The sequence below is a fragment of the Chiloscyllium punctatum genome, chromosome 8 (genome assembly GCF_047496795.1).
Source record: "Chiloscyllium punctatum isolate Juve2018m chromosome 8, sChiPun1.3, whole genome shotgun sequence".
NCBI classification, from domain to species: Eukaryota; Metazoa; Chordata; class Chondrichthyes; order Orectolobiformes; family Hemiscylliidae; genus Chiloscyllium; species Chiloscyllium punctatum.
Genome location: NC_092746.1, coordinates 35,717,230 through 35,740,521, shown reverse-complemented (window position 1 = coordinate 35,740,521; position 23,292 = coordinate 35,717,230). Strand labels below are relative to the sequence as shown.

Sequence of the window (23,292 nt, the reverse complement as noted above, 5' to 3'; positions counted from 1 at the left end):
CTCATTTCCCCTTCCCCCACCTCATCCTAGTTTCAAACTTCCAGTTCAGCCCTGTCCCCTTGACTTGTCTGGACTTGTCCGACCTGCCTAGCTCCTTTTCCACCTATCCACTCCACCCTCCCCTCCATGACCTATCACCTTCATCTCCTCCCCCACTCACCCATTGTACTCTATGCTACTCTCTCCCCACCCCCACCCTCCTCTAACTTATCTCTCCACGCTTCAGGCTCACTGCCTTTATTCCTGATGAAGGGCTCTTGCCCGAAACGTCGATTTCGCTGCTCGTTGGATGCTGCCTGAACTGCTGTGCTCTTCCAGCACCACTAATCCAGAATAGGAATAGGTCCAGTCAAGGATAGTAGTGGGAAGTTGCGTGTGGAGGCTGAAGAGATTGGGGAGACATTGAATGAATACTTTTCGTCAGTATTCACTTAGGAACAGGACATTGTTGCCGATGTGAATACTGAGTCACAATTAAGTAGAATGGATGGCTTTGAGGTATGCAGGGAAGAGGTGTTGGAAATTCTGGAAAGGGTGAAAATAGATAAGTCCCTTGGGCCTGATGGCATTTATCCTAGGATTCTCTGGGAAGCAAGGGAGGAGATTGCAGAGCCATTGGCCTTGATTTTTATGTCCTCGTTGTCTACAGGAATAGTGCCAGAAGACTGGAAGCTAGCAAATGTGGTTCCCTTGTTCAAGAAGAGGAGTAGGGATAACCCTAGTAACTATAGGCCGGTGAGTCTCACTTCTGTTGTGGGCAAAGTCTTAGAGAGAATTGTAAGGGATAGGATTTATGAACATCTGGATAGGAATAATGTGATCAAGGATAGTCAGCATGGTTTTGTGAAAGGCAGGTCGTGCCTCACAAACCTTATTGAATTCTTTGAGAAGGTGACTAAGGAGGTGGACGAGGGTAAAGTGGTAGATGTGGTGTATATGGATTTTAGTAAGGCGTTTGATAAGGTTCCCCATGGTAGGCTACTGCAAAGAATACGGAGGTATGGCATTGAGGGTGAGTTGGAGGTTTGGATTAGGAATTGGCTGGCTGGAAGAAGACAGAGGGTAGTAGTTGATGGTAAAGATTCATCTTGGAGTGCCGTTACTAGTGGTGTTCCGCAAGGATCTGTTTTGGGACCATTGCTTTTTGTCAGTTTTATAAATGACCTGGAGAAGGGGTTAGAAGGTTGGGTGAGCAAGTTTGCGGATGATACAAAAGTTGGAGGAGTTGTTGACAGTGAGGAAGGAAGTGGCAGGTTACAGCGGGATATAGATAAGCTGCAGAGCTGGGCAGAAAGGTGGCAAATGGAGTTCAATGTAGCTAAGTGTGAGGTGATTCACTTTGGTAAGAGTAACAAAAAGATGGGGTACTGGGCTAATGGTCGGATACTTGGTAGTGTGGATGAGCAGAGGGATCTTGGTGTCCATGTACACAGATCTTTGAAAGTTGCCACCCAGGTAAATAGTGCGGTGAAGAAGGCATATGGCGTACTGGCTTTTATTGGTAGAGGAATTGAGTTCCGGAGTCCTGAGGTCATGTTGCAGTTGTATAAGACTCTGGTGCGGCCACATCTGGAGTATTGTGTGCAGTTTTGGTCGCCATACTATAGGAAGGATGTGGAGGCACTGGAACGGGTGCAGAGGACGTTTACCAGGATGTTGCCTGGTATGGTAGGAAGATCGTATGAGGAAAGGCTGAGGCACTTGGGGTTGTTTTCATTGGAGAAAAGAAGGTTTAGGGGTGACTTGATAGAGGTGTACAAGATAGGGTTGACCGTGAGAACCTTTTTCCACGTATGGAGTCAGCTATTACGAGGGGGCATAGCTTTAAATTAAGGGGTGGTAGGTATAGGACAGATGTTAGGGGTAGGTTCTTTACTCAGCGAGTTGTGAGTTCATGGAATGCCCTGCCAGTAGCAGTGGTGGACTCTCCCTCTTTATGGGCATTTAAGCGGGCATTGGATAGGCATATGGAGGATAGTGGGCTAGTGTAGGTTAGGTGGTCTTGGATCGGCGCAACATCGAGGGCCAAAGGGCCTGTACTTTGCTGTATTCTTCTATGTTCTATGTTCTAAGATATAAAAAGCATCTGAACTAAGAGCATTTTATCAGCTATTCTGATTGCCTACAGTTATCCATACTTATGGGTAGAGAAATGTTGCCTTACTTACAATGCATGTGTGTGATAGAGGAGGCTTTCTTACTGACTCCAAAAATCATGCCACATACTAGTTAGTGAGAGCAAAACGAGGCTAACTGTGACAGAGGCAGCTGTGATAAACTGAAATAATATAAAGAACTGTAGGTGATGAAAATCTTAAACAAACAGAAATTGCTGGAGAAACTTAGCAGGTTTGGCAGCATCTGGAGAGAAAAAGCAGAATTAATGTTTTGGGTCTAGTGACCCTTCGTCTGCTCTCCACAGATGCTGCCAGGTGTGCTGGGTTTCTCCAGAAATTTTTGTTATCTTGTGGTTAACTAGAATTGTCCAGAGCCAATTGAAAGAAAATATATTTGTGCCAGCTGCTGCCCCCACACCATTTATTTGTGCTCTCTATGCCTTCACTGAAAGTTTATCATGTCGTCCAATGACAAAGCAAACACTTGATGCAGTTCTAAGTCGATTTTATGTACAATTTGGGGCACTTGGGAGTTTTGAATTCACTGGATTTAAGAATGATCTGAGTCTTTTTGTTAAAGTAACCCCATGGATGCTTCTGAGACATAAAGTGTTGTGTTGAGTTTATTGCTCAAAGTTTAGATATGATTTTGGATGTTGCTACAAGTTTTCTGGACTTGGAAAATAAAACAGTGGGTTATTTAAAATATTTGATTCACGCTAAACTGAGGGATTTAGCAGATATATTGAAGGTGGGAACCAAAACAGAATCTCCAAAGGATGAGGTGCTTCAAGTAATTACACGACTTAGAATTGGGAGACAGAAAAGTAGAAATGATGATGTCACAGTTGAAATTGGTTAAGATACAGTTAGAAATTAATAAAAAGTGGACAGAGAGGGAGAAATTTAAAGAAAAACTTGAAGTGAATAAAGAGGAATATAGAAACAAACAAAAGGACAGTGGAAAAAGAAATTAAAATACTTGATTTTAAAAAGGAAAGGAGAAAGCAGAGAAAAATACAAAATAAGATGAAATTAATAAGCGTGAATTCCAATAAACTGAGGAATGTAGAGAATGTGAGTTAGCCGCAGAAAATCTTAGAATAAAGAAGGAAGAAAGAGGTAGTAGTTTGGACTTGTTATGGCCCCAGTGAGGAATTTGATTTACCCAAGAATCTATGATTCATGCCTAAATTTAATGAGGGTGGAGTTTAAAAGTATTTTACCTCTTTTGAGAAAGTAATTGGATAGATGAAGTGACCAAAAGAAATTTGGATATTATCGTATAGTCTGTTCAGAAGAACAACCTGCTGTGTGTGTAACTATTGAAGAAGCCATACCCAATGCTTATAAGCTTGTGCCTGACCTTATTAATTGAAAATTAACAATTTACAAGAAAGGCAGAACTGCTGTGGTATCGGTGGTTTAGATCGCTTTAGCTAGAGAAAAAAAACTTGAGAATGTAAGGGAAATTCTGATCAGGGAAGAATGCAGAAATAGCAGTGCTGCAAAAATTTATTCAGGTGAGCATCTAGTGTTGAGGATCAGAGAAGCAGTGGTTTTGGAAGATACCTATGATATCTCACACCAACAGGTATAGGTGGGGAAATGGTCGTATGGATATCCACAATGAAATTGGAAATATAGAAAATCTATAAATAAAGAGATATTTGTTTTAAAGAGACAGAAGGATGTCAATACAATAGTGGAGAAAGGCTGGAACTGAAAAGTTCAGAGCCTATTGTTGGAGATTAAATGTGAGACCAATTGCAGTAATAGGAAAATCTAAGGAGTTTTCATACAAGACATCATGAAAAGATATAGGTACTAATCTGTTGCAGTGGTACAAAGAGAACATGTTTATTCGGGATGTATTAAGAAGGGAGAGAAGGCTGAGGACAGTTGTCAATCTTTGATAGAGGATTTCATAAGGAGAGTCAGACTGCTGCAAGCTTTGAGTATTCTATCGCATAAAGGGAGGGACTTAATCTATGTTTCACATCTAGGAAGGGAAACCAATGAGGATATGAGACACACTGGACCAGGTCATCACTGATGCTGGCTAATAATACTATTTATTTTCTAGAGGATTACATGAAGGAGCAAATATTAATTAGTGATATTCATTGTACAAAGAATAGATTGACTCGGCAAGTAGAGAAATGAAAGTGGGAGAAGTGAAACAAAAACTATAAAAGGAATTGACTTTATTTTGTGAAATAACCTTGCAGTTTAAAAAATACTGGCCTCATAAGGTGGTGGAATAACTAATGAAGGTTAAAGAAACTGAAATATTATAAAAGAAACATCCTAGATTCTTTTCTGATTCTGTCACGTCTAAACATAAGGCTTATAAAATTAGACAGGAAGAAAAGGGCTCTCTGAACAAGGAGATAATTTGAAATTTACTTATTGAATGTAATGTTTGAAAATTTAACTGACAAGGATGAAAGCAAAGAGAATGATGTTGACATGGTTATAAGTGCAACATGCAAATTTGGATTTTAGAGTTACACAAATAGGCTTACTTAGAAACTAAATCAAAAACAATGCCTGAATGTCATTGCTTGAAAAACAGAGAATTAATGAGGAAAGTCAAAAATCACACGACACCGGGTTGCAGTCCAACAGGTTTATTTGAAAACACAAGCTTTCGGAGCCACGCTCCTTTTTCAGATGCTACAGGTATGTTAATGAGAATAAAATGGAGACCATCACAAATACTAGCCAATGCAAAATGAGCAATGGTCCATCAGGTAATGTTTCCATCTGAGTATGGAAAGGAAATTTTCTGAGTTGCTCTCGAAATTCTAGTGGCAAGTCAATTGGGTATCGGGAAACAAACTGAAGTGTTAAAATATTTTTATTGACCAGGTTTACATAAAGATGTAGTCAAATTTTCGCAGGTATGCCATACATGTCAACAATATTCCGTCAAAGCTATGTATGCTGATCAGTGTGCAGAAGCATTGACTTCTGGCTCCGGAAACAGTTGTGGCGTGTGGACCTTTGAGATTGCATAGCAGCAGGGGAGCTATTAGAGGAAATATATCATGTCAGTGGTGAGGAAATCCCAACCTTCAATTAAACTTGCCCTTTTAATTCTAATACAATTCAGATTCCAATTCTGAAGAGCTGTTTTGTTGGATCTTTAGGCCCTGCCTAAAATGCAGAATCGAAAACTAATATCTTTTAATGCCTATGAATGTCTCCACAAGATTTCCTGAAACACTGCGGCGGCATGGGCGGCATGGTGGCACAGTGGGCGGCATGGTGGCACAGTGGTTAGCACTGCTGCCTCACAGCGCCAGAGATCCGGGTTCAATTCCTGTCTCAGGTGACCGACTGTGTGGAGTTTGCACGTCCTCCCCGTGTCTGCGTGGGTTTCCTCCGGGTGCTCCGGTTTCCTCCCACACTCCAAAGATGTGCAGGTCAGGTGAATTGGCCATGCTAAATTGCCCGTAGTGTTAAGTAAGGGGTAGATGTAGGGGTATGGGTGGGTTGCGCTTCGGCGGGTGCGGTGTGGACTTGTTGGGCCGAAGGGCCTGTTTCCACACTGTAAAGTAATCTAATCTAATCTAATCTAAAACTGCCTTTATGAGAAATTACTGCAAAAGTACTGGTAGAAAAGTTAGTTCATTTGCTTTTTACGTAATGTGGGTGAACTAAATAAATCCTATCAAGGCTCACATCTTCTGTTGCATATATGTATCAAAGTTATGACTAGTTTGGGAATAAATATTCACATCTGTGTATCACCCACAATCTTAAACTGCATTGGAAAGTTAGCATCAAACTTTGAAGGCTATGATTCTGGGTTATGATCAAAAATGTCCTAACGATTGGGAATTCCTTTGTTACAATTTGTTATTAGGGATGCTCCGAAAAAGTTATTCAAATTTGTTCCTTTTGAAATAATAAATGGACAAGATTTAAGCGCACTAATTAAAATTTTATTAATGCAAAGTTAATAAAACAAATTTCAGAAACAATGTTTCCAATCTATGTCTCAAATTTAAGAGAGAAACTGACTAATTGTAAATTGCCTAAAAAGTATCTGAAAGAAGCTCAACAATGAAAACTAGCACAGAAAAAAGGCAAAAATTTGAAATGTTGTTGCAGGAGACAAGGTGTTAATGTTATTGCCTGTTTCTGGTGAAATATTAAAGGTAGGTTCACCAGACCATCTCAAATTAAGAAGAGACTCAAAGATATGAATTATTAGTGTGTACTCCAGACAGGATAGTGAGTTGGTGAGTGTGCTGAAAAGATATGATGGAGATGGTATTTTGTAGAAAAGGTACTTACAAGAGTGAAGGAAGTAGGGAGATGCAAATGCATGTCATTATGATAGTCACCAATCAATACTGAAATTCTGAAGTGATTTATGGCTTGAGGAGAAAATTGATAACATTCTTCTTGTCACAGATAATTAAATTCTTTGTAGTCTGACTGTATTTTCCTGCAATTATTCACACCACACTAGGGAAGAGAATATTCTGCACAAAGACCTCCAGTCACAATTGTTTTTAAATCTTTTTCATTCAGTAATAAACAACAACATTTAAAGCAATAGCATTGATTCCTTTGAGAAAAGTGTGTCTCTGTACTGGAGCAGACAAATTCAAACTAAGACCAACTCATCAGATTAGGACACAGTATCCGATCTACTAATCTTCAAACTTCAACTGACCGGCATAATGAACTTTAGGGGGATGCTTCATCAATGACTTTCCCTTCATTTTAAAGTCACATGTGGGGATGTTCACTAATTAATGCATAATATGCAGCACCATGTGCAGCTTCTAAGATAATCAAGCAGTCCATGTCCAATTTCACAAGACATGGGCTGACAAATAGCAAGTAATATTTGTGCTACACAAGAGCCAGGCAATTACCATCTCCAACAAGAGGGAATCTAACAATTGCCCCTTTACATTTATAGATTCCCAACAGTGTGGAAGCAGACTATTTGGCTGATTGAGTACATACTGATGTTCTGTAAAGCATTACACCCAGACCCACCCTCCTATCCTATCCTATCCCTGAAACCCTGCATTTCTATATCCCTGGACATTATGGGCAATTTAGCATAGCCAGTTCAACTAACCTGCATATCTTTGGACTGTGGGAATGAACCCACACAGACAGTCACCTAAGGATGGAATTGAACCCGATTCCCTGGTGCTGTGAGGTAGTGGTGCTCACCACTAAGTCACCATGCCACCCTCAATGATATTGCCATTACTGAATCCTGGGAATATCTTGGGAATTAACATTGACCAGGAACTGAACTAGACTAGCCATTTAAATGCTGTATCTTCAAGTGCAAGTTAGGAATCCTGCAGCAAGTGACAAAACAACCTGACTCCCTAAAGCCTATCCATTATCTGCAAGTGTGATGATGCTGCTCCTTTAACAAGGTTATGCAGTTCTTGTTTTTTTTGTCAAAGGGGTCTTAAGTGCACAGGTTCTGAAATGCCTGAGTTTATCTACTTGAAGAACATCTTAAGTTTTTTTTACAAAATACTTGTACAATGAAAGGGGAATGACCATTTCTCTCAGCTCAGTTTTTATCTGGTTTGGTTTGATTTGGTTTTAGCAGCTCCATGCTGATCCCCGCCCCTCTCTCTCTCTCTCTCTCTCTCTCTCTCTCTCTCTGACATCTCTCCTGTGAAAACCTGTGTTTGATTTTTACCTTTTTTTGCCAAGGGAGCGTATATGGGGGTGTTGCATATATTTGGAACAGCTTCATTAATTTGTGATAGAGTCTGTTGAGTTTTCAGATAAATTCAGTTATTCTGTGTTCTATTCTCTTTTGTTTGTGTTTCATTTGGTACGATATAAATACATTCTGTTTAGTTTGAAACTGAGGGGTTTTGACCAGCTATATCACTCCTGGAATATCCACTCTACATCTGCTTAAAACAACGAGAAAAGTTGGGGTCGAGGCTACCTACTTGAAATGTTTTGAGGGGGTTTGGCCTGGTCCATAACAGATTGGGGGCTGTTTGCTGGATTTATTTGGTGGTTCCAATTTGGGATTAGGGTTGTTGGACTCAGCAAGTGGTGGGTATGAGTAACCTTTGTAACAGGTGTTGGTTTAAACGGTGCTTGGGGTGGTAATGGCTATTTCAGTCACCAAGAGTTTTCTGGGGGTGGAAGAAGTGACTTTGGGGGCTTTGAAAGAGGTGAACAAGGCAAAGCTGCTTTAATTGACAGTCAAACTGGAGTTGGAGCTGCCTCCTTCCATGAGGGAAGGAGAGATGATCACAACAATAGCTCAGCATTTAGATTTGAAAATGCCACCAGAATCTTTGGAAATGGCTAAACTTCAATTGAAAATAAAACAGTTTGAGTTAGAGGCTAAAGAAAAGAAAAGGGCAAAAGAAATGAAACCGTTTGAATTATGATTAAAAGCAGAGGTAAGACAAATAGAACAAATCGCTTTTGAAGAACCAAAAGAAAGAGAGAGAGAGAGAGAAAAGGAGAGAGAGGGAAGGAAGAAAGAGTGTTTGAATTTCACAAATTGGCACTTAGGCAGGAATGTCAGCTTAAAAGGATGGAGATGAAGGCTGAATGTAAGCTTAGTGAGGCTGAGCAAACCCATGGTAGTCAAAGGCCTGGTGAGAATCTGTTTCAAGCATTGCCTAAATTTGAGGAAAAAAGTATATAAGCCTTTTTCATCTCATTTGAGAAGGTAGCTAAACAAATGAAGTGGCCAGAGACCATGTGGTTTTTGTTCATCCAAATACACTTGTATGTAGAGCCAGTGAGGTATTCACAACACTATCAGAGGAGGTATCTGAGGAGTTTGAGGAGGTGAAGAAAGCCATTTTAAGTGCATATGAGTTTGTGCCAGGAGCCTATGGGCAGCGTTTTAGGAATCTAAGTGAGGAACAAGCACTGTTTAAAGCAACCGAATATAACACCTGGAACAAAAGTCACTCATACCCACCACTCGCTGGCTTTGAGTCCTGTAAGGACCTTTGTTGGATTTTACTTTTTTTGCCAAGGGGGTGTTTATGGGGTTGTTGCAAATATTTGGAACAGCAATATTAAGTTGTGATAGTGTTGATTGGATTTTCAGACAGGTTAAGTTATTCTGTATTCTGTTCTCTTTTGATGGTGTTTCATTTGGTACTATGTAAATTAACTCTGTCTAGTTTAAAACTGAGGGGTTTTGATCAGCTGCATCACTCCTGGAATATCTACTCTGCATCTGCTTAAAACAACGAGAAAAGTTAGAGTCTGGGCTACCTTCCTGATGTTTTGAGGGGGTCTGGCCTGGTCCATAACACAAGGCACAAGGCGAAAGTGTGGTGGTATAATCTCTGCTTGCCTGGTGTTGGAGCTACACTAAACCAGGCAAGCATAGAGTACACCAGGGTGTTGTTGGAGCTGCACTAAAACACTCAAGGAGATTGACACCATTCAGGACAAAGCAGCCCACATTATTGACGCCACATCTACTACATTCACTCCCTTCACCACTGATGCTCACTCGTAGTCATTGATTGAAGATTGAAGGCACCATTCCAAGGTGCATTGTAGACGTTTACCAAGGCTCCTTAGACAGCGCCTTTCAAACTCACAACCACGACCATCTCGAAGGACAAGGACAGCAACTATTTGGGAATGCCACCGTCTTCTCAGTTCTGCAATCGGTCAATAAACACACCTGTAAACACTTCTTTGTCAATCACACAAGCAATCATTTATTCTTGATGCGGCCAGGTCGGTAGACTTTGATCAACCCAGAAGTATGAGTACTTCTACACCACCAAAAGAATCCGACCCCTTATAGAGTTTGCATAGGGTTCATATATATTGTTCGTAGGCAAGTATGGAGCATGATCATTTGGTAATAACCAATGAAATAGCATGAAACATTCATGCATACTGTCTCATGCTATCATAATTTCTTTGTCCTGCGTTGTGGTTAGGGTTAAACCGTTACTTTTGTATTTTTATCAAGTTTGATCAGTCTGCGGTTTCTTGTTTCTGTCTGGTTCAGTACAATATAATTTAGCAATGCAGAAGCCATTTTGTGCAGCTCCTTCAGCCATTTTGTCCTACCTCCCAGATGCCCACATCCTCACATCTATCACTCTGCCTTCAATCTTCTTTGTTATCTCTTCAAATGACTCAATGACCTTGGTTTGATTTCAGCCTTGGGCGACTGCCTGTCTGGAGTTTGCAAGTTCTTCTCATGTCTGCATGTTTCCTCCCACAGTCCAAAGATGTACAAGTTAGGTGAATTAGCCATGCGAAATTGCCCATAGTGTCCCTGGATGTGTAGACTAGGTGGATTAGCCATGTGAAATTGCCCATAGTGACCCTGGATGTGTAGACTAGGTGAATTAGCCATGCAAAATTGCCCACAGTGTCCCTGGGTGTGTAGACGAGGTGGATTAGCCATGCGAAATTGCCCATAGTGTCCCTGGATGTGTAGACTAGGTGGATTAGCCATGTGAAATTGCCCATAGTGACCCTGGATGTGTAGACTAGGTGAATTAGCCATGCAAAATTGCCCACAGTGTCCCTGGGTGTGTAGACGAGGTGGATTAGCCATGCGAAATTGCCTATAGTGTCCCTGGATGTGTAGACTCGGTGGATTAGCCATGGTAAATGCAGGGTGTTGGGATAGGGTGGGGGCCTGGGTTTGGGTGGGATACTCTTCAGAGGGTCGGTGTGAACTCGATTGGCCAAATGACCTCATTTCACACAACAGAATTTGTGTTTCTAATTGTGAAATGTAGGTAGCTTAAAATCAAATGTCACAATGCTGAAATAAGGCTGACATATTACTTTAAAAAACAATAAGACCATAAGACTAAGGATGGAAGAAAGGCCATTCGGCCCATCGAGTCCACTCCGCCATTTATTCGTGGCTGATGAGCATTTCAACTCTACCTACCCATACTTTCCTTGTAGCCATTAATTCCTTGCTAGATCAAGAATTTATCAATCTCTGCCTTGAAGACGTTTAACGTCCCAGCCTTCACTGCACTCCATGGCAATAAATTCCACAGTCCCACCACTCTCTGGCTGAAGAAATGTTTCCTCATTTCCGTTCTAAAGACCCCCTCTAATTCTAAGGCTGTGCCCACGGGTCCTAGTCTCCCTGCCTAATGGAAACAACTTCCCAGCATCTGCTGTTTCTAAGCCATGTATTATCTTGTAAGTTTCAGTTAGAACTCCCGTCAACTTTCTAAACTCTAATGAATACAATCCCAGGATCCTCGGTTGCTCATCGTGTGTTAGGACGACCATGCCAGGGGTCATCCGTGTGAATCTCTGCTGAACACATTCCAGTGCCAGTATGTCTTCCTGAGGTTTGGGGCCTAAAATTGGACACTGTATTCTAAATGGGGTCTAGTTATACCTTTATAAAGTCTCAGAAGCACATCGCTGCTTTGCTATTCCAACCCTCTTGAGATAAATGACAACATTACATTCGCTTTCTTAATCACGGACTCAACCTGCAAGTTAACCTTTCGAGAATCCTAGACTAGCACTCCCAGATCCCTTTGTACTTTGGCTTTATGCATTTTCTCACTGTATAGAAAATAGTCCATGCCTGTATTCCTTTTTCCAAAGTGCAAGACCTCTCATTTGCTCACATTGAATTTCATCAGCCATTTCCTGGACCATTCTCCTAAACTGTCTAAATCTTGCTGCAGCCTCCCCACCTCCTCAGTACTACCTGCCTGTACACCTAACTTTATATCATCAGCAAACTTTGCCAGAATGCCCCCAGTCCCTTCATCCAGATCATTAATATATAAAGTGCTTTTGAGTGTCTCTTTATGTTTATGTTGTGACACTTGTTTAACCAATAATTAAAATAAAATGCTTGTTTCATATTTTATTTTAAGAGGACTAACAGAAGTGCCTAATCTGTCGAGATTTAAATGGTTAAAGTATTTGTGGCTGCATCACAATAAGGTGAGTGAAAATGTTTGTAATAGCTGCACAGTTTGCAGATTTTGCTAATCCATAGAAGTATTTGAGAATAACATTTGCAAGCCCTGCTGTTTGCTTCTGTCAGCCTAACAGCTGGTAGCTAACATCAGTACGTTCAAAGTAGAAGAAGGAGTAGGCTACTCGGTCCCTTGAGCTTGTTCTGCCATTCAGTGGGATTCTGGCTGATCTAATTATTTGACATTCCTGCCTACCTCAGTAGCTTTTCATTACCAATGTAAAGCCCTTCAAAAGATTGGATTAACCATGCTGTTTTAAAAAAAAATTAAGATGTGGTACCTAACTGACACATGCACTTCTATGTATTTGATAAAATTTGTGTCCAAATATGCTGGCGGTGATTTGATTTTAGTAATAGATTTAGCCTTTCAAACAACTTTATTCAAAGATTCTGTTAGTATATTTATTTCCTGCCTTGAATTAGAATTCTAACCCTCCAAAGCTACCCTTATTTGGGATGTTGACCAAAATCATCCTCCAAGAGAAGAATTGTGCAGCGATCTTAAACAAGGGCATCCTCTTCAGAAATAAAAAGTGATAGAGATTCGACATGCAATTTTTAAGACACATCTAATTACAACTACTCTGAATATGTGGAAATATGGAGGATACAGAGCAAAATCTGGTTGAAAGAATGCAGATTGACCAAGCATAGGGATTTTGCATCTGTGGAGAAATATTGCCAATCCAACATAACATGCTTTGCATAGCTTATACTGATGGAAATTTGACCAAAATCTGTTTTGTGGTTAAAATATTAATTTTTATGTGCCAAACGTTTGCTGCAAGCTAAGTAAAATTTAGTGATAACTAAGTCCCTTATTCAAACAAGCTATAGAATATTATGTTTTGTTTCTTCTTACTTGCGGTAAATGTCATAGCAGAGAATGTAAGTAACATTTCAGACATATTTTCTGACAGGAATGAACTTTGAGAACATTGACCTTAAACATTTTTATTGTAGACAGCACATGCAATAACAAATAACTGATGTAATTCTTAGGACAGATTGATAATAACTGACTGTCCTCCACCTTCAGGTTTAAAGGATTTAGCACATACTGGGGTAGATTTCATTGTGTGTTTTCAGGAGCAGAGCAAACTTGGTGTTGTGAGTGAGTGCTCAACTGAGTGACAGCAAAGAATATTGCAAAGTCATGCAATTAATTAATTTAAGGAAAGAGATTGTGTTGGATATGGCCAAGCTAATCTGATAATGCCAAGTCTCGTCTGATCTCAGAAGCTAAGCAGACTCAGGCCTGGTTAATACTTAGATGGGAGACCGTCTGAGAATACAAGGTGCTGTAGGAAAGGGCCCACTTTTAGCATATTGCTAGTATTCTTGCACCTGGATCAGTCCCACCTGCTTTAGAGGTATTAATTAGAGCAAGTCCTGCTCTCCATTGGCATTTCATCTATTGGAAGATTTCGCTTTTTCCTGATGTTCCAGAAAGGGGGAAGAGATAGATTTAAATGTTTTATCCTCCTCACATTCTATCCAAAAGCAAAGTGGCTAAATTTTGAACAGTTGTAGTAGGTTTTCAGTGCCCTTTGTTTTGACAAAGTCAATCTAAAAGTGATCTGCAGTAAACTGTCTTAAGCTTAAATAAGGTAAAAACAAGGACTGCAGATGCTGGAAACCAGAGTCTAGATTAGAGTGGTGCTGGAAAAGCACAGCAGGTCAGGCAGCATCTCAGGAGCAGGAAAATCGATGTTTTGGGCAAAAGCCCTTCATCAGGAATAGAGGCAGGGTGCCTGCAGAGTGGAGAGATAAATGAGAGGGGGGTGGGGGTGGGGAGAAAGTAGCATAGAGTACAATAGGTGAATGGGGATGGGGATGGAGGTGATAGGTCAGAGAGGAGGGTGGGCGAAGGTAGCAAAGAGTACAGTGGGTGAATGGGGGTGGGGATGAAGGTGATAGGTCAGAGAGGAGGGTGGAGTGGTTCGGTGGAAAGGAAGGGAGTCCGGTAGGACAGGTCTTGGGGCAGTGCTGAGCTGGAAGGTTGGAACTGGGGTGAGGTGAGCGAAGGGGAAATAAGGAAATTGGTGAAGTCCACATTGATGCCCTGGGGTTGAAGTGTTCCAAGGTGGATGATGAGGCGTTCTTCCTCCAGACGTCGGGTGGTGAGGGAGCGGCAGTGGAGGAGGCCCAGGACCTGCATGTCCTCGGCAGAATGGGAGGGGGAGTTGAAATGTTGGGCCACAGGGCGGTGGGGTTGATTGGTGCGGGAGATATTCCCTAAGGCGCTCTGCTAGGTGGCATCCAGTCTCCCCAATGTAGATGAGACCGCATCGGGAACAACGGATATAATAAATGTGATATTGATGGATGTGCAGGTAAACCTTTGATGGATGTGGAAGGCTCCTTTAGGGCCTTGGATGGAGGTGAGGGAGGAGGTGTGGGCACAGGTTTTGCAATTCCTGCAGTGGCATGGGAGGGTGCCAGGAAGGGAAGGTGGGTTGTTGGGGGGTGTGGACCTGACCAGGTAGTCACAGAGGGAACGGTCTTTGCGGAAAGCGGAAATAGGTGGGGAGGGAAATCTATCCCTAGTGGTGGGGTCCGTTTGGAGATGGCGGAAATGTCGTCGGATTATGTGATTTATTTGAAGATTGGTAGGATGGAAGGTGAGCACCAGGGGTGTTCTGTCCTTGTTATGGTTGGAGGGGTGGGGTTTGAGGGCGGAGGGGTGGGATGTGGATGAGGTGCATTGGAGGGCATTTTTAACCACGTGGGAAGGGAAATTGCGATCTCTAAAGAAGGAGGCCATCTGATGTGTTCTGTGTTGGAACTGGTCCTACTGGGAGCAGATATGGCTGAGGTGGAGGAATTGGGAGTATGGGATGGCATTTTTGCAGGAGGTAGGGTGGGAAGAGGTGTAATCCGGGTAGCAGTGGGAGTCGGTGGATTTATAAAAATTGTTAGTGTCAAGTCGGTCATCATTGATGGAGATGGAGAGGTCCCGGAAGGGGAGGGAGGTGCCAGAGATGGTCCAGGTGAATTTAAGGTCGGGGTGGAATGTGTTGGTAGAGTTGATGAATTGCTCAACCTCCTCGCGGGAACACGAGATGGCGCCAATGCAGTCATCAGTGTAGCGGAGGAAGACGTGGGGAGTGGTGCTGGTGTAACATTGGAAGATGGACTGTTCTACGTAGCCAACAAAGAGCCAGGCATAGCTGGGGCCCATTTGGGTGCCCATGGGTACCCCTTTGGTCTGGAGGAAGTGGGAGGATTCGAAGAGAAATTGTTCAGAGTGAGGACCAGTTCAGCCAAACGAATGATAGTGTCGGTGGAAGGGTACTGTTGGGGACGTCGAGAGGGGAAGAAATGGAGGGCTTGGAGTCCCTGGTCATGGCGGATGGAGGTGTAGAGGGATTGGATATCTATGGTGAAGATGAGGCGTTGGGGGCCGGGGAAATGGAAGTCTTGGATGAGATGGAGGGCGTGGGTGGTGTCTCGAATGTATGTGGGGATTTCCTGGACTAGGGTGGATAGGACAGCGTTGAGATAGGTAGAGATGAGTTCAATGGGACAGGAGCATGCTGAGACAATGGGCCGGCCAGGGTGGTCAGGCTTGTGGATCTTGGGAAGGGGGTAGAATTGGGCATTGCGGGGTTCCTGGACTATGAGGTTGGAAGATATGGGTGGGAGATCTTCGGAGGTGATGAGCTTCTGTATAGTCTGAGAGATGATGGTTTGGTGATGGGGCGTGAGGTCATGGTTGAGGGGGCGGCAGGAGGATGTGTCTTTGAGTTGGCGTCTGCCTTCAGCGGTGTAGAGGTTAAGCTTAAAGAAGGAGAGTTCTTTATTCACACTTTTTAACCTAAGGTACATCCATCAGTTCCCCTTTATAAACTCTACTTGTTATGACCTCAAAGAACTCTAGCTCATTCATCAAATATGATTCCCCTTTCACAAAACCATGTTGACTCTGTTAGACTGTGTTAAACTTTTTCTAAATATTCTGCTGTTTCCTCCATAATGGATTCTAGTATTTTTTCAATGGAAAATGTTAGGCTAATTGGCCTATAGTTTCCTGCTTTCTTTCTCCCTCCCTTCTTGAAGAGGGGCATCACATTAGCCATTTGCCAATCCACCGGAACCCTCCTGGTATCTACTGAAATATTTCAACCAATGCCTGCACTGTCTCTGCAGCTGCTTCCTGTGGAGCTCATGGATTCAGGTCATCAAATCCTGTCTGCCTTTCGGGCTATTAGTTTGTCAAGTACTTTGTCCTTTGTAATAATGATTGTTGTTTGATCTTTTCTCTCGTAAACACCTTCCTTATATGTTATCTTTGAGCTGTTATCTTTGAGTATCCTCCACCTTGAAGACCAGTGCAAAATATTGGTTTAAATTATCTGCAGTTTCACTAAGTGTAGATCCTCATAAGGTCTACACTTAATTAACTACTATCATTTTATATACCATAGAAGCTCTTTCTACTTGTTTTTCTTTTTCTTGCCAATTATGTTCATAATAAATTTTCTTTCTCTTTCTGAGATTTTTAGTCATCTGCTGCTGGATGCTAATAAAATTCCCAATCTGGTCACCGACTATTAGTTTTTGCAGCTTCATACGCCTTAGTTTTTGCCTGGATTTTTCTGCTTGACCGTCTTGATTAACCATCCTTTCAATAGAGTTTTTTTTGACTCAATTTTTTTTCTGAGTATTATGAAATACTCACTTAAATGTTTGTCACTGCTGAACCACTGAATTTCCACTCTGCATATTTTCTCAGCCTACTATGGACAACGCTTCCTTCATAACTCTGTAATTACTCCTATTTAAGTTGAGGACTGCTGTCTCTCAAAATGAATTTTAACTTCATTCTTGTTGTGATCCTTAGCCCATGGAAGATACTTAACTACAAGATTTCTTAGTCATCCCACATCATCTCACATTCCTATCTGTCAAACTAGGTGTGAAATAGCCTGTTCCTGGGTGAGTTCTACAACGTATTGCTCCAAGAAACAATCCCTGATGCACTCTACAAATTTGTCTTCTGTGTTATCCTTTCCCATCTGATTTGTCCAGTCAATATTGTCCTGCAGCAAAACAACTCCTATAAATGGCTACTCCCCATGATTTATTTCCTTTGTTATTCCTTATTTCCACCCAAACCAATTCCACCCAAACCAATTCCACATCATGATCTATTGTACCTACATGAATATTTATCATTTACCCACAGAAAGGATCTTTCTTAACAGTGCTACCCCATCTATTCTCCTTTTTGCTGCTTTTACTAGAGCATTGAACTCCCTTGAACACTGTGTTCCCAGTCCCAGTTGCCCTGCAACCAAATCTCTGTAACAGGTATTAAGTCAATTCATTTATTTATATTTGTGCCATCAACTCATCTGTCTTTTTACAAATACTTTATGCATTCAGATAAAGAACCTATATCTTTGACATTTTATCATCATTCATTACTCTGGTCTAATTTCTGTTGCATTCTTCTGCATGTATTTTCAACCTCTTCCTGTCACACTTCGATTATCATTCATCTCTTCACTTTCCTGCACCTCTACTGTCACTCGAATGCTACTGCACATTGCACCATCTTCGGCGAACATCCCTACTTCTGACCTTATGATGAACGAAGGTCATTGCTGAAGCAGCTGCAGATGATCAGATCTAGCACTCTATCCTGATGGACTCCTGCAGACATATCCTGGATCTGAGATGACTGACCCCCTAACAACCACAATCATATTCTTGTGTTCCTGGTATGATTGCATTGCAACTGTTTCGTTCATTTAACTTCTCTTGGATTTTCTATGACTTTCTATAATTTTCACTTGTAATTACCTGGGAGAAAGCCAATTCCATCTACGGATAATTTTTGAACAACTACTACTGTCATTGATTCATATACTATCATACTCTGAATGCCTTTGTGCAACAGAAGGGTATTACATTCTACTTATGGCATTTATTAGAAACCTGGCTTTCAATTCACACTCTGGAGGTAAATCTATTTCCTTCTGAGCAATTCAAATACATTCAGTATCCTTTAATATATTTATGAAATTAGTTGTATTATTTAAGGAAAAGGGTTTACATTTCCGTTCAACAAAAATCCTTCTTAGCTATCATCTTCCTTTCTCATTATTTCTGCAGTCACAGTCGTGTTTATCTTTGACCTCATAGTTGTAGTTAACACTGCAGTTTGCTCACTGAGTTCACGTTGCTAAAGAAGACAACTTGGTACATTTTCTGAAACACAGCACTGATTTAAGTACAGAGCCACTATACTTGCAGTAGTAGCTCCCAGGGATGGTTATTTCCTTGTGAGTTCTTTTCTTGCACTCATTCTTATGAACTCCAATAAATGGGCTTCCCACGCAACTTATATCATTCTGAATGTAACATTGTTACATTGGAAATACTTAAGCCTATGAATGTCAATTCTGCCCTCAGTACCTTCCTTTCCAGTTTGTAAAAGAATTCTCGACCATCCATCATTTTATCCTGGTTACTTGCTGTCCTTTCATGATCTCATCTTCTATACTTTCAGGTTTAAGGGGTGAATAGAAAGGTTAGTTTTCTGGGTAAGCTTATGATTGCCAGTCATTCCTTCTGCCTGTCTCGCAGCTATAACCCTCTGATTTTCAACATGAATTCTAATTATTAAAAGGTACATGATCTGTGTAACCAATGAGTGAACATGGCACAGTTCTACTATTGACCTTCAAATTGCTAAGGAAGACAACTTGGTACATTTTCTGTAACACAGCAGTGTTATAATTTCCATTTTTTGCAGTTTATATTTCAAAAAAGAAATATAGCCTTGACACATGATACACTAATTAAGGGAGTTATTTTTAAGGCCTGTTGAGATTCAAGTCCAGCTGAAATTATAAATTTCTGAGTTAAATACAGAGCCACTATATTTAGAACATACCTTTATCAATAGCTCCCAGGGACGGTTATTGAATTGCTCTTACTTAAACATTTGCTAAGGAAATTCATGAGTTGCTAACAAGGCCAGCATTTATTGACTATCCCTAATTTCCCTTCAGCAGCTGCAGAAGTGCTGCCTTCTTGAGCTACTGCAGTCCAGCTGTGATAGGTTCATCACAGGGAGAAAATTCCACGATGTTGACCCAGTGACAACAATACATTTCTTAGTGGGAAGCGTTAAAGGTACTCTATTGTTTCACAGCAATGATTTGGTAGAATGGGAATGTAACTTAGCAAGACCTACAGAGAATAAGTAACTGAGCTGAATCAACTACAAAGTGATTTACCCTTTTGCAAGTTCTAATAAGTCTGTAGTGTTTGTTTCTCTTGATCGTGAAAGTGATGAGTTTGGTAGGTGACACTCATCCAAGCAAATGGGGAATATGGTCACCCTCCCCAGTTATGCCTTGTGATTGTGGACAGGCTCTGAAAAGTCCAAAAGAAAGTGCCTCATCACAGAATTCCCAGTCTCTGACATGATCTTGTAGACCAACATTTATGTAGCTGGTCCACATGGGTTTCTGTGTTTTGATGATGACCTCCAGGCTGATGATAATGTGGGTGTCAGGAAGATCAGTAGGAGATGGACAGTTTCAAGAAGGATCAGGAGGCCAAAGCGTTAAACAGCAAGAACATTGTTCAGGAGGTACTCATTCCAGAGAGAAGTGTTTGTCTGCCTAAAATGGATGTTTTTGTCTTTATTATGTCAAGTGACAGTGCACCATATGTACACAAATACACACCATACCTCCCCCTTTATATCAGAGGTTGCTGCAGTTAAAACATTCGCATACAGCCCTCAGTAGGTAAGGCATTCCAGAGGATGTTAATTTCCGAGGGGCTGTTGGCACATCTCAAATGTCTTTATAATCAGCTCCTTTTGTACTGGGTAAGATTTCAACCATTTGAGTATCTTCCCAGATTGCCATTGATTTCAATTTTGCTCGAGCTTGTTTGCATTTATGTAAATGTTGCCTTGATGTCAAGGACAGTTATCCTCTCCTCATCTGTGGAATTCAGCTTTTTTTTGTTCATAATTGGACTCAGGCTGCAATGAGGTCTGAGCTGAGTGGCCAGATGGAACTCAAACTGAGCACTGATGAACAAATAGTTAGTGAATAAGTGATGCAAGGACCAATTGCAAAATTTCCAGATTCACAAATGATACCAAACTGTGTGGAAATGTAACTTGTGAGGAGGATACAAGGAGACTTCAAAAGGACTTTAACAGGGTAAGTGAACGGGTTAGAACATGGCAGATGGAAAATAATGTGAATAAATGTGAACTTGCTCACTTTGTTAGATAAAATGGAAAGGTAGAATATTTCTTAAATAGTGTAAGGTTGGGAAGTGCGGATGTACAAAGGGGTCTGAGTTCCTTGACAATGACTTATTAATGTATAGTTGCAGGTGCAGCAAGCAATTAGGAAGACTAAATGGTATGTTGACATTCATTTCACCAGTATTTGAGTACAATATTAAAGATGCTTTGCTGTGATTGTATAGAACTTTGATGAGACCTCACCCAGCCATTTTGTACACAATTATGATCTCCTTATCTAAGGAAGGTTATACTTACCTTAACAGGAGAGCAGTTGAACTTCATTAGATTAATCTCTCAGATTGTGGAATTATCTTGATAGGGGACACGGACAGTATATTTCCTCTTGTTGCTGACACTGGCAGCAGAATCATAATCCCAGGATAAGGGGCAGGATATTTAAAACTGTGATGAACGGGAATTTCTTCACCAAGCATGATGAATCTTTGGAATTCTTTAACCCAGAGGATAGTTGAAACTCAGTCATTGAACGGGTTTGAAACATGAATCGATAGATTTTGGGAGACCAATCAGCCATGATCAAGAATGACAGGGCAGCCCCTAGTTAACTGAACAGCTTTCTCCTATTCGTATGTCCTGCTGATGGGCATGCACACACTGATAATGAATGCATTGGCTGGTCATAATGGGTGATAATGCTGGTCCCCCCTTGTAGCTGAATGCTTGTTCTTTTGTGAATTACAATTAAATTATAATCAAATTATTGCAATGAACCTGTGTTGTCCTGCTTTGAAAGCTGGGCATTACATCAACCAATGAGTCACACCTTGTTATAATCAAACCATGGATTCAAGTCTGCATCCAACAGTTGCATAGTCAGCATGTTGTGTCACATGAACAGTGACAGTAGTAATTGGAAAACTTCAGTAGTGTCATCAATAGCAGTGTTATGTATTTGAATTTTATGACCATTTTTCAATTTGCAAAATGGCAATGGAATTATGTTGAAAGAATTCTAAGTTAATGTGCTCAAAATCATAGTCATTTCCATGCCTAAATGTTTAGATCTAAGGTGCAGCTGAACTGGGATTTCACGCATGTGAGGTGAACACAAGGGCTTTAAATTTCTGAATATTATTTTGCCAGTAGCAGCTCTCAAGAAGGCGATTTTAAATAGAACACGATTATAATTGCAAAAGGAGAACAACTAAGAATGTTATAAAGCAATCAAGATGTTAAAGAGGGAGCAATCAGACTTGGCAAGATGGTGGCGATTCTGTGGAACTGTCGTGGACGGCTCTGCCTAACAGCCAAAGCATATTGGTTTTTTTGCCATCCCTAGTCAACTTATGTGGATTATTAGTTTAAAACCTTGCAGAACACATATTTGTTAATATTTGGGAGTGGGAAGGATGCCTAAGGGAAAAGGAGTAAGCAAACAGCAGCAGGGAGGACACTCCCCTGCAGCACTGGGCACACCAGAGACTGCAGCAGCAGCAGCCTTTTCGGAATCCCTCAGGGACCTGACAGACTCACAGGAATTGGTGGTGGTGATGGAGAGACTTACCTCAAAGGTTGGGGCTGCGATTGAGAAGATCTGGGAGGAGATTCGTGCCCAGGTCCAACCCATCACGTCCATGCTGCAGAAGCATGACCGGGAGATCCAGGGCCTCGGGGAGCGGCTGGTGGAGGTGGAGGGTTGAACCAAGGCCTCATAAGCGACGATGGAGTCCTCATCTGAGCCGATCCAGGTGCTGGAGCAATAAGTGCGGGCCTTACGAGACCAGATCGACGACCTTGAAAATAGAGGTCGGAGGATGAATCTGCGGATTGTCAGGTTCCCAGAGAGTGAAGAAGGTGGGCAGCCAGTCAGCTTCTTTGAAAGATGGCTGCCGCAATTCCTGGGCCTTCAGATCGAGTCCAGCCGGCTGCAGATTGGAAGGGCCTATCAGGTCGTGGTGCAAAGGTCTGGGCCGTTGCAGCGCTCCTGTCCGGTCCTACTCATACAAGGATAAGCAAAAAAGTAATAGACGCCTTCAGATTAGTGGGAAAAGACCCACAGGCAGTGCTGCACAAAGGGTCAAAAATCATGTTTTTGCAGGACTTCTTGGCAGCTGAATTTGAAAGAGGAAATCCTTCAATGAAGTTAAAAAAAGGCTGAGGAACCTGGGTATCCCGTACCCTGCAGTGCTCCGTTTCCACAAGGACTCAGTTTATACATTTGACTCAGCGGACAAAGTGAAAAACTTTGTAGACACTTTAAACTATATGCATTGGTCTGAAGAATATGGTTAGTGTTTGTCCTCTTTTCCTTCTTTCCCTGTGTTTTCCCTTTTTTTTCTCCTTCCCGAATAAATTTTTTTAAAACTCAGAATATGTTGTTCCTTTTTTTAATAATTGGATTTTATTATGGGAAGTTTTGTGGATGTCCTTTGTTGTCTCCTTTTTTTTGTTTGTTCTCTTTCACTTTTAGTCACAAGTAGGAGTGGCATGAAGCCGGGGATGGGTAGAGTGCTTAACCTGACTTTGTCTTTTTTTTGTTGATTTAAGGATCATCTTTTTTTTTGCTAAGGCTGGGCACACTCCGGTCTTGAAGGAGCTGTGAAGGAGGGGATGGGTAGGGTAAGTGCCCCCTATGGGCAGGGGAGAGATTCTTCCTTTCAAGGTTTTAGCGTTGGTTTTCTTTGTAGTTTTTTGGTAGTAGTAGTTGTTTGTAGTTGTGATAGAGTAGTTTTTGTATACACAATTCTTCGACTCTATGAGTCTTTATTTACTTGTGCTTGCCCATTGTAAGAAGGGTTCTCCCTCCCATGGGTTCAAGGGTCTCTGAAAGGGGATATGGCTAAGTGTTTTGTTAAATGGTGCACCTGGAACATCAAGGGAAGTCATTCGCTTGTTAAAAGGAAATAGGTGCTTTCTCGCCTTAAGAGGTTTGATAT

General features: G+C 41.5%; 1 protein-coding gene across 3 annotated transcripts in view; it reads left to right on the top strand.

The window, feature by feature from the left end:
• LOC140480234 (leucine-rich repeat-containing protein 72) overlaps positions 1-23,292 on the top strand; it is an 80,859-nt gene that overhangs the window by 10,168 nt on the left and 47,399 nt on the right. For all 3 annotated transcript variants that reach the window (XM_072574948.1, XM_072574946.1, XM_072574945.1), the window contains one exon: positions 11,999-12,068. Coding sequence is in view for 1 of the 3 variants with exons in the window: in XM_072574945.1 (XP_072431046.1) it covers positions 11,999-12,068 (70 nt within the window). In the remaining 2 variants the exon portion in view is untranslated. The remainder of the gene's footprint in view (positions 1-11,998; positions 12,069-23,292) is intronic.